Raw genomic sequence first — 12,334 nt, forward strand, 5'->3', positions numbered from 1 at the left:
GAAATACCAAATTTTGCTGCCAGCAGTCAGTCGATTAGTTTGTAGTTGTTGAAACACCAAAATAATAGCGACAGATGAGGACGGAGAGTGGACGGTAGAGTTCTAGGCTACTCCACATTCTTGACAGAGAGGGAAGGAGGGGCATTTCAGACACACGCCTGCTTGCCTAATTCATTTCAGATGGCAAGTTTTGTTTCTTGTAGGACCATGTAGACTATCCTAATTTGAGTTTCTAATATTTCAGTTTCAGTTCAATCTAAATAGCCTATAGTTTAATAATTGTATGCAATAATGGTGATACTCTAATCTTAAATAGCCTAGTAGGCCTAATTGTAGGCTATGCAAAAAAACCCTGTCCTCTACAATAATTTGTTTCATTAGTTATGGGCATGCTTTATGGGCATGCATGTTATGGGCCTGCACACATAACTTAGTGTGATATGTAGGCCTAGATTGGCAAATAGGCCCATTTCTATTTTTAAAGATAGATATAGGCCTATTACACAGGTTACAGTAGCCTACATATGCAAATTATGATTATGATTGGTCTACTTCATTTTATAAAATGTCAATGTAGATAGTCTGTTAAAAAAAAAAACAGCAAAGATTCCATTTCTTTCTGTGGTCGTCTGTGATATATGATAATTACGGTGTAATCAGTGATTTGGTAATATGACATTTTTAAATATATTGACGCTTTTGTAGCGCCTTTTGAATTCATATTTGGGTTCCGCGTGCTATTCAATTCATCGCGATTAATCACAGAAAATCATTGAGTTAATGAGATTAAAGATTTTCAAGTTTTCCCACTCCTAATTACAATACATTTGGAACCAGCTTGTATTTTCAATAAAATTAATCTGAATGCGTTTTGAATTTCAGTGTGTGTGTGTGCATGCATGCAATCGTGTATCCATAAGTTTGTATGCATGCATGTCCTATGGTGTGCCAACACACTCTCATCCCAACTTGTCATTTTTTGACTACTATTGACCAGGTGCCACTTTGCCTGTTGATGAGGTTGCCCGAACCTAGATCTTTCCCTAACCCTAACCGTCAGTGAAGTCAGGCTGCCACAAGGGGGCACCTTTGATTATTTAACACTCATGGCGCATTCAGCCGAAATGAGAACTGTGCCGGTGCCCAAACCCTAACCCTAACCCTGTTCATACCTCAGATCATAGTGTTGGCGAACCGGAAAGTTGGTTGGCGATGCAAACTGAAAAATACTTGTTTTTTTCTCCCCGAACCGTGACAACAATGTGCACGTCAGCAGGATCATCCAAGTAACACAGTGTTACAGGAAATGGGTCTGTGTGTTTTATTAATGGAATGATGGGTAATGGAATGTTCAGTAACTGGGCGGTATGATTACGTGAGAGACAGTGGGTCAGTCAGCGGTAGCAGAGATAAGCTAGGTCTTCTTTATTTTTCATGCCCACTGTTATGCCTATGTTTGTGTGGAGACGACATTAAACATCCTAACCGTTCACGGTGACAACGAGCCACGTTATTTCGGGAAGGGGAATCTGCAAGGATATCAACCGGTGTTTACCCCAGGAGCTTAGATGAAGCTCTGGCCCCTGCTAGCGCGTGAGAAGGCAGAAAAGGTAACAACAGTCACGTACGGAAAAAAGTTCAGAGCATGGTACGAACGCAGGTGGTTTGCAGGTAAGCACTCTAGTGCCAGACATAACTCGTGAGGGCACCGGCAACACTGACACAGTGTCACGAATTGAGGTTGGAGCCCAGATGCAGCACAGACACGAGGTGGATGTTTCCGGGTTTTTAATTCAAACAAACTCAAAACAGCACCCAAAACAAAAGATCACGAGGGATCCAAAACTCTTAGCACATGGATACAACAAGACTAGGACAAAGGTTAAGAAAATGACTAGACTTGAGACGTTTACTTACGACACGCAATCACAATGACTCAGCAAGGACAAAGAGAAACATGAGATCTTAAATACACTGTAAACAATTAACACATAGGGAACAAATCAGGAGACAACGAGAACTAACGACATGAGGCACAGGTGGGAACAACAGCAAGACAAGTGAACCAAGCTACAGAACCAGGTGAAATCAATGACAGGAATGAGACGCACAGGAGGGAACAAGCAAGGCAATCAAAACACAGGTGAAAACAATGGAACAGAAACTGGAGACATGAAAACACTGACAATGGCAACGAGAGACAGACAACGGACAGGTGACTACAATCAGAGGGACTAAACAGGGCGATTAACACACAAGAACTGGGAATCGAAGACAGCCGGGAATCATTAGCTAAACTGGGATAATAGGGACAGGTGAGACAAACGATGGGCGGGGCCAGGAACTAGACAAGTAAACACAAGGTCATATTGACAGGGGAAATGACAGGGCCAAAACACAAACAAAAGCACATGGGGAGCAACACAGGGGGTAAACACAGGGAAACAGCAAGTCCAAAACAAAAGAGAGGGCCGGATCATGACAGTACCCCCCCCTTAAGGGACGGCTTCCAGACGTCCCACAAAGTTCTCAGGAAGCACAGAGCATTTGGGAGGGGGCAGTCTGGAGGGGAGGAACCGGCAAGGCTGGGCACAGAGCATGGGACAAGGGACAGGTACAGAAGCCCTGGAGGAAGGGTAGGCGGAGTTGGCGTGGCCGGCGGAGTCGGACAGGGGGCAGGCGGAGTCAGACACGGGGCAGGCGGAGTCAGACACGGGGCAGGCGGAGTCAGACACGGGGCAGGCGGAGTCAGACACGGGGCAGGCGGAGTCAGACAAAGGTTCAGGGGCAGGCATAGTAGACTGGGCAACATTAACAGGAACAAACACAGGGACCTTGAGGGGCACGGTGACCTGGACAGTGACAGGAATAGGAACAGAGATGATGACAGGGATGGGCACAGTCACAGTGACGTTGACGACAACTGGTGAGGAGAAACGGGCCGAATGGACTGGAACACAAACAGGAACAGATACAGGAATGGGGACCTGGACACAGATGGGGACAGACACTGGGATGGTGATGGGCACGGTAACTGGAATGGTGACTGGCACAGGAATAAGGAGGGGTTGCGAAAACACTGAGTTATGGTGAGTGGAGGGGGCAGACTGGAACACAGGGGGCGGTGCAGGCTGGAACACAGGGGACGGTGCAGGCTGGAACACAGACGAAGACCAGGAGGCAGGAGCTGGAACACACTGGGTGGCGGGACCCGGAGCAGGGCAGGCGCTGACAGGAACAGAAGGGGAGGCGCCAACAGGAACAGAAGGGGAGGCGCCGACAGGAACAGAAGGGGAGGCGCCGACAGGAACAGAAGAGGAGGCGCCGACAGGAACAGAAGAGGAGGCGCCGACGGGAAGTGAAGAGGAGGCGCCGACAGGAGCTCCGGAAGAGGCGCCGACGGGAGCTGGAGTGGCGCTGACAGGAGCTGGAGTTGGGGAGGGGCCAACAGGAGCTGGAGCTGGGGTGGCGCCGACGGAAACAGAAGAGGAGGAGCCGACAGGAGCTGGGGAGGAGGCGGCGCCGACAGGAAACTGGACCTGGGGTGGCGCAGACAGGAACTGGAGCTGGGGTGGCACAGACAGGAACTGGAGCTGGGGTGGCGCAGACAGGAACCGGAGCTGGGTGGCGCAGACAGGAACCGGAGCTGGGGTGGCGCAGACAGGAACCGGAGCTGGGGTGGCGCAGACAGGAGCTGGAGCTGGGGTGGCGCAGACAGGAGCCGGAGCTGGGGTGGCGCAGACAGGAGCTGGAGCTGGGGTGGCGCAGACAGGAGCCGGAGCTGGGGTGGCGCAGACAGGAGCTGGAGCTGGGGTGGCGCAGACAGGAGCCGGAGCTGGGGAGGCGCCGACAGGAACAGGCGTGGTGCCAGCAGATGCAGGGGCGGCGCCATGGAAGGGCAGAATGTCCACAGGCGAGCAGAGGGTGGCGGCTCCATGCACGTTGAGGGTGGCAGCAACAGGCACACCAGCGGACGGGGCTTGAAACTGCTCGGGCAGGGCTTGGGACTGCTGGGGCTGGGCTTGAGACAGCTGGGGCTGGGCTTGACACAGCTCGGGCAGGTTTCGAGAGGGAGGCAGGAACTCAGGAACAGGTGGCCCCTCAGGAGTTGGCGGGCCAACTGGAACAGGGAGGTCCGGTGACCCCTTGGGCATAGGTGGGCCATCGGAGTTGGGTGTCTCTTCAGAAGCGGGCAGGCCATCTATTGGCATTGGGTCAGGCTCGGGGGCTTGCTTCACAGCGGCGGCGGGCTCGGGGGCTTGCTTCACAGCGGCGGCGGCAGGCTCGGGGGCTTGCTTCACAGTGGCAGCGACGGCAGTGGGCTCCAGCTCGGGGGTCTGTGTTGCAGTGCCGAGCTCCAGCTCGAGGGCTGGTACTGCGGCATCCGGTTCAAGACCTGGCACAGCGACATCCGGTTCAGGGACATCAAGCGGTGTGATGGGCGCCAGGTCAGGCGGATCAACAGCCAAGGCCGTACTTTCCTCCGCAACCAGGAGGGCCTGCAGGGACTCCTCCAACTGGTCCATTCTCTGTTTCGTAGGCGTCAGTCCAAACTGGAGGAGCCATGGCCTTCTTAGCAGGACGCCCCGAATGACGTTGACTGCCACCAGCTGCCTCCTCGTGTTCCCCAAGGTGTGTATGATTGGAGACATCTTATCCAGCAGGTCGTAGAAGTCTTCCAAGTGCTCGAAGCACATGGAAATTTCTGGCTGGGGCTGGACGGACGAGCAGGCTGGCGGGGGCTGGGCCGGCGGGCAGGCAGGATCGGGCTGGGCCGGCGGGCTGGCAGGATCAGGCTTGGGATTGACCGGTTCCGGTGGGTAGACCATCTCTTTGTGGTTCGGTGGGTCGGCTGGTGAGGGGCTTCCTGACACACAAGCAGGCAGAGGTTCCTCCTGGGAAGCGGGTCGGCGGCCCTTCTGGCGCCGATTGTGTCGCCTCCTCCTGGGGGGCTGCCTGTCTTTTGTGAAGCCATCCTCAGACTCTGACCAACTCCACTCCACTGGATCCGGCATCTTGGGCTGGGACTTCAGAGGTTGGACAGCGACATAACCCAAACGCAGAGAGCCCGGGGTTGAGCTGGCTACCTCGGCTAGATAAGCTGCTGGGCTCCATTGTGGCTGAGTCATTCTGTCACGAATTGAGGTTGGAGCCCAGATGCAGCACAGACACGAGGTGGATGTTTCCGGGTTTTTAATTCAAACAAACTCAAAACAGCACCCAAAACAAAAGATCACGAGGGATCCAAAACTCTTAGCACATGGATACAACAAGACTAGGACAAAGGTTAAGAAAATGACTAGACTTGAGACGTTTACTTACGACACGCAATGACAATGACTCAGCAAGGACAAAGAGAAACATGAGATCTTAAATACACTGAAAACAATTAACACATAGGGAACAAATCAGGAGACAACGAGAACTAACGACATGAGGCACAGGTGGGAACAACAGCAAGACAAGTGAACCAAGCTACAGAACCAGGTGAAATCAATGACAGGAATGAGACGCACAGGAGGGAACAAGCAAGGCAATCAAAACACAGGTGAAAACAATGGAACAGAAACTGGAGACATGAAAACACTGACAATGGCAACGAGAGACAGACAACGGACAGGTGACTACAATCAGAGGGACTAAACAGGGCGATTAACACACAAGAACTGGGAATCGAAGACAGCCGGGAATCATTAGTTAAACTGGGATAATAGGGACAGGTGAGACAAACGATGGGCGGGGCCAGGAACTAGACAAGTAAACACAAGGTCACATTGACAGGGGAAATGACAGGGCAAAACACAAACAAAAGCACATGGGAAGCAACACAGGGGGTAAACACAGGGAAACAGCGAGTCCAAAACAAAACAGAGGGCTGGATCATGACAGTACCCCCCCCTTAAGGGACGGCTTCCAGACGTCCCACAAAGTTCTCAGGAAGCACAGAGCGTTTGGGAGGGGGCAGTCTGGAGGGGAGGAACCGGCAAGGCTGGGCACAGAGCACGGGACAAGGGACAGGTACAGAAGCCCTGGAGGAAGGGTAGGTGGAGTTGGCGTGGCCGGCGGAGTCGGACACGGGGCAGGCAGAGTCAGACACGGGGCAGGCGGAGTCAGACACGGGGCAGGCGGAGTCAGACACGGGGCAGGCGGAGTCAGACAAAGGTTCAGGGGCAGGCATAGTAGACTGGGCAACATTAACAGGAACAAACACAGGGACCTTGAGGGGCACGGTGACCTGGACAGTGACAGGAATAGGAACAGAGATGATGACAGGGATGGGCACAGCCACAGTGACGTTGACGACAACTGGTGAGGAGAAACGGGCCAAATGGACTGGAACACAAACAGGAACAGATACAGGAGTGGGGACCTGGACACAGATGGGGACAGACACTGGGATGGTGATGGGCACGGTAACTGGAATGGTGACTGGCACAGGAATAAGGAGGGGTTGCGAAAACACTGAGTTATGGTGAGTGGAGGGGGCAGACTGGGCCACAGGGGGCGGTGCAGACTGGAACACAGGGGGCGGTGCAGACTGGAACACAGACGAAGACCAGGAGGCAGGAGCTGGAACACACTGGGTGGCGGGACCCGGAGCAGGGCAGGCGCTGACAGGAGCAGAGGAGGCGCCGACAGGAACAGAAGAGGAGGCGCCGACAGGAACAGAAGAGGAGGCGCCGACGGGAACAGAAGAGGAGGCGCCGACGGAAACAGAAGAGGAGGCGCCGCCGGAAACAGAAGAGGAGGCGCCGACAGGAGCTCCAGAGGAGGCGCCGACAGAAGCTGGAGTGGCGCTGACAGGAGCTGGAGTTGGGGAGGGGCCAACAGGAGCTGGAGCTGGGGTGGCGCCGACGGAAACAGAAGAGGAGGAGCCGACAGGAGCTGGGGAGGAGGCGGCGCCGACAGGAACTGGACCTGGGGTGGCGCAGACAGGAACTGGAGCTGGGGTGGCCCAGACAGGAACTGGAGCTGGGGTGGCGCAGACAGGAACCGGAGCTGGGGTGGCGCAGACAGGAACCGGAGCTGGGGTGGCGCAGACAGGAGCTGGAGCTGGGGTGGCGCAGACAGGAGCTGGAGCTGGGGTGGCGCAGACAGGAGCCGGAGCTGGGGTGGCGCAGACAGGAACCGGAGCTGGGGTGGCGCAGACAGGAGCCGGAGCTGGGGTGGCGCAGACAGGAGCTGGAGCTGGGGTGGCGCAGACAGGAGCCGGAGCTGGGGAGGCGCCGACAGGAACAGGCGTGGTGCCAGCAGATGCAGGGGCGGCGCCATGGAAGGGCAGAATGTCCACAGGCGAGCAGAGGGTGGCGGCTCCATGCACGTTGAGGGTGGCGGCAACAGGCACACCAGCGGACGGGGCTTGAAACTGCTCGGGCAGGGCTTGGGACTGCTGGGGCTGGGCTTGAGACAGCTGGGGCTGGGCTTGAGACAGCTCGGGCAGGTTTCGAGAGGGAGGCAGGAACTCAGGAACAGGTGGCCCCTCAGGAGTTGGCGGGCCAACTGGAACAGGGAGGTCCGGTGACCCCTTGGGCATAGGTGGGCCATCGGAGTTGGGTGTCTCTTCAGAAGCGGGCAGGCCATCTATTGGCATTGGGTCAGGCTCGGGGGCTTGCTTCACAGCGGCGGCGGGCTCGGGGGCTTGCTTCACAGCGGCGGCGGCAGGCTCGGGGGCTTGCTTCACAGTGGCAGCGACGGCAGTGGGCTCCAGCTCGGGGGTCTGTGTTGCAGTGCCGAGCTCCAGCTCGAGGGCTGGTACTGCGGCATCCGGTTCAAGACCTGGCACAGCGACATCCGGTTCGGGGACATCAAGCGGTGTGATGGGCGCCAGGTCAGGCGGATCAACAGCCGAGGCCGTACTTTCCTCCGCAACCAGGAGGGCCTGCAGGGACTCCTCCAACTGGTCCATTCTCTGTTTCGTAGGCGTCAGTCCAAACTGGAGGAGCCATGGCCTTCTTAGCAGGACGCCCCGAATGACGTTGACTGCCACCAGCTGCCTCCTCGTGTTCCCCAAGGTGTGTATGATTGGAGACATCTTATCCAGCAGGTCGTAGAAGTCTTCCAAGTGCTCGAAGAACATGGAAATTTCTGGCTGGGGCTGGACGGACGAGCAGGCTGGCGGGGGCTGGGCCGGCGGGCAGGCAGGATCGGGCTGGGCCGGCGGGCTGGTAGGATCAGGCTTGGGATTGACCGGTTCCGGTGGGTAGACCATCTCTGTGTGGTTCGGTGGGTCGGCTGGTGAGGGGCTTCCTGACACACAAGCAGGCAGAGGTTCCTCCTGGGAAGCGGGTCGGCGGCCCTTCTGGCGCCGATTGTGTCGCCTCCTCCTGGGGGGCTGCCTGTCTTTTGTGAAGCCATCCTCAGACTCTGACCAACTCCACTCCACTGGATCCGGCATCTTGGGCTGGGACTTCAGAGGTTGGACAGCGACATAACCCAAACGCAGAGAGCCCGGGGTTGAGCTGGCTACCTCGGCTAGATAAGCTGCTGGGCTCCATTGTGGCTGAGTCATTCTGTCACGAATTGAGGTTGGAGCCCAGATGCAGCACAGACACGAGGTGGATGTTTCCGGGTTTTTAATTCAAACAAACTCAAAACAGCACCCAAAACAAAAGATCACGAGGGATCCAAAACTCTTAGCACATGGATACAACAAGACTAGGACAAAGGTTAAGAAAATGACTAGACTTGAGACGTTTACTTACGACACGCAATGACAATGACTCAGCAAGGACAAAGAGAAACATGAGATCTTAAATACACTGAAAACAATTAACACATAGGGAACAAATCAGGAGACAACGAGAACTAACGACATGAGGCACAGGTGGGAACAACAGCAAGACAAGTGAACCAAGCTACAGAACCAGGTGAAATCAATGACAGGAATGAGACGCACAGGAGGGAACAAGCAAGGCAATCAAAACACAGGTGAAAACAATGGAACAGAAACTGGAGACATGAAAACACTGACAATGGCAACGAGAGACAGACAACGGACAGGTGACTACAATCAGAGGGACTAAACAGGGCGATTAACACACAAGAACTGGGAATCGAAGACAGCCGGGAATCATTAGTTAAACTGGGATAATAGGGACAGGTGAGACAAACGATGGGCGGGGCCAGGAACTAGACAAGTAAACACAAGGTCACATTGACAGGGGAAATGACAGGGCAAAACACAAACAAAAGCACATGGGAAGCAACACAGGGGGTAAACACAGGGAAACAGCAAGTCCAAAACAAAAGAGAGGGCCGGATCATGACAGTACCCCCCCTTAAGGGACGGCTTCCAGACGTCCCACAAAGTTCTCAGGAAGCACAGAGCGTTTGGGAGGGGGCAGTCTGGAGGGGAGGAACCGGCAAGGCTGGGCACAGAGCACGGGACAAGGGACAGGTACAGAAGCCCTGGAGGAAGGGTAGGTGGAGTTGGCGTGGCCGGCGGAGTCGGACACGGGGCAGGCAGAGTCAGACACGGGGCAGGCGGAGTCAGACACGGGGCAGGCGGAGTCAGACACGGGGCAGGCGGAGTCAGACACGGGGCAGGCGGAGTCAGACAAAGGTTCAGGGGCAGGCATAGTAGACTGGGCAACATTAACAGGAACAAACACAGGGACCTTGAGGGGCACGGTGACCTGGACAGTGACAGGAATAGGAACAGAGATGATGACAGGGATGGGCACGGTCACAGTGACGTTGACGACAACTGGTGAGGAGAAACGGGCCGAATGGACTGGAACACAAACAGGAACAGATACAGGAGTGGGGACCTGGACACAGATGGGGACAGATACTGGGATGGTGATGGGCACGGTAACTGGAATGGTGACTGGCACAGGAATAAGGAGGGGTTGCGAAAACACTGAGTTATGGTGAGTGGAGGGGGCAGACTGGGCCACAGGGGGCGGTGCAGACTGGAACACAGGGGGCGGTGCAGACTGGAACACAGACGAAGACCAGGAGGCAGGAGCTGGAACACACTGGGTGGCGGGACCCGGAGCAGGGCAGGCGCTGACAGGAGCAGAGGAGGCGCCGACAGGAACAGAAGAGGAGGCGCCGACAGAAACAGAAGAGGAGGCGCCGACAGGAACAGAAGAGGAGGCGCCGACGGAAACAGAAGAGGAGGCGCCGCCGGAAACAGAAGAGGAGGCGCCGACAGGAGCTCCAGAGGAGGCGCCGACAGAAGCTGGAGTGGCGCTGGCAGGAGCTGGAGTTGGGGAGGGGCCAACAGGAGCTGGAGCTGGGGTGGCGCCGACGGAAACAGAAGAGGAGGAGCCGACAGGAGCTGGGGAGGAGGCGGCGCCGACAGGAACTGGACCTGGGGTGGCGCAGACAGGAACTGGAGCTGGGGTGGCACAGACAGGAACTGGAGCTGGGGTGGCGCAGACAGGAGCCGGAGCTGGGGTGGCGCAGACAGGAACCGGAGCTGGGGTGGCGCAGACAGGAGCCGGAGCTGGGGTGGCGCAGACAGGAGCTGGAGCTGGGGTGGCGCAGACAGGAGCCGGAGCTGGGGTGGCGCAGACAGGAGCTGGAGCTGGGGTGGCGCAGACAGGAGCCGGAGCTGGGGTGGCGCAGACAGGAGCTGGAGCTGGGGTGGCGCAGACAGGAGCCGGAGCTGGGGAGGCGCCGACAGGAACAGGCGTGGTGCCAGCAGATGCAGGGGCGGCGCCATGGAAGGGCAGAATGTCCACAGGCGAGCAGAGGGTGGCGGCTCCATGCACGTTGAGGGTGGCAGCAACAGGCACACCAGCGGACGGGGCTTGAAACTGCTCGGGCAGGGCTTGAGACAGCTGGGGCTGGGCTTGAGACAGCTGGGGCTGGGCTTGAGACAGCTCTGGTAGGTTTCGAGAGGGAGGCAAGAACTCAGGAACAGGTGGCCCCTCGGGAGTTGGCGGGCCAACTGGAACAGGGAGGTCCGGTGACCCCTTGGGCATAGGTGGGCCATCGGAGTTGGGTGTCTCTTCAGAAGCGGGCAGGCCATCTATTGGCATTGGGTCAGGCTCGGGGGCTTGCTTCACAGCGGCGGCGGGCTCGGGGGCTTGCTTCACAGCGGCGGCGGCAGGCTCGGGGGCTTGCTTCACAGTGGCAGCGACGGCAGTGGGCTCCAGCTCGGGGGTCTGTGTTGCAGTGCCGAGCTCCAGCTCGAGGGCTGGTACTGCGGCATCCGGTTCAAGACCTGGCACAGCGACATCCGGTTCGGGGACATCAAGCGGTGTGATGGGCGCCAGGTCAGGCGGATCAACAGCCAAGGCCGTACTTTCCTCCGCAACCAGGAGGGCCTGCAGGGACTCCTCCAACTGGTCCATTCTCTGTTTCGTAGGCGTCAGTCCAAACTGGAGGAGCCATGGCCTTCTTAGCAGGACGCCCCGAATGACGTTGACTGCCACCAGCTGCCTCCTCGTGTTCCCCAAGGTGTGTATGATTGGAGACATCTTATCCAGCAGGTCGTAGAAGTCTTCCAAGTGCTCGAAGCACATGGAAATTTCTGGCTGGGGCTGGACGGACGAGCAGGCTGGCGGGGGCTGGGCCGGCGGGCAGGCAGGATCGGGCTGGGCCGGCGGGCTGGTAGGATCAGGCTTGGGATTGACCGGTTCCGGTGGGTAGACCATCTCTGTGTGGTTCGGTGGGTCGGCTGGTGAGGGGCTTCCTGACACACAAGCAGGCAGAGGTTCCTCCTGGGAAGCGGGTCGGCGGCCCTTCTGGCGCCGATTGTGTCGCCTCCTCCTGGGGGGCTGCCTGTCTTTTGTGAAGCCATCCTCAGACTCTGACCAACTCCACTCCACTGGATCCGGCATCTTGGGCTGGGACTTCAGAGGTTGGACAGCGACATAACCCAAACGCAGAGAGCCCGGGGTTGAGCTGGCTACCTCGGCTAGATAAGCTGCTGGGCTCCATTGTGGCTGAGTCATTCTGTCACGAATTGAGGTTGGAGCCCAGATGCAGCACAGACACGAGGTGGATGTTTCCGGGTTTTTAATTCAAACAAACTCAAAACAGCACCCAAAACAAAAGATCACGAGGGATCCAAAACTCTTAGCACATGGATACAACAAGACTAGGACAAAGGTTAAGAAAATGACTAGACTTGAGACGTTTACTTACGACACGCAATGACAATGACTCAGCAAGGACAAAGAGAAACATGAGATCTTAAATACACTGAAAACAATTAACACATAGGGAACAAATCAGGAGACAACGAGAACTAACGACATGAGGCACAGGTGGGAACAACAGCAAGACAAGTGAACCAAGCTACAGAACCAGGTGAAATCAATGACAGGAATGAGACGCACAGGAGGGAACAAGCAAGGCAATCAAAACACAGGTGAAA

The 12,334-nt window shown here is 56.4% G+C and overlaps 1 protein-coding gene across 1 annotated transcript; it reads right to left on the reverse strand.

Annotated features, from left to right (window-relative positions):
• Nucleotides 1-9,278: 9,278 nt before the first annotated feature.
• Nucleotides 9,279-11,909, reverse strand: LOC134437437 (calphotin-like). The gene has a single exon (XM_063186927.1). It carries the CDS (start codon nt 11,907-11,909, stop codon nt 9,279-9,281), a length of 2,631 nt encoding a protein of 876 aa, XP_063042997.1.
• Between the last annotated feature and the right edge of the window lie 425 nt (nt 11,910-12,334).

Source organism: Engraulis encrasicolus, chromosome 21 (assembly GCF_034702125.1).
Source record: "Engraulis encrasicolus isolate BLACKSEA-1 chromosome 21, IST_EnEncr_1.0, whole genome shotgun sequence".
Taxonomy (NCBI): Eukaryota; Metazoa; Chordata; class Actinopteri; order Clupeiformes; family Engraulidae; genus Engraulis; species Engraulis encrasicolus.

Coding starts and splice junctions, on each gene's coding strand:
- LOC134437437 (XM_063186927.1), bottom strand. CDS start 11,909: ATGACTCAGCCACAATGGAGCCCAGCAGCTTATCTAGCCGAGGTAGCC.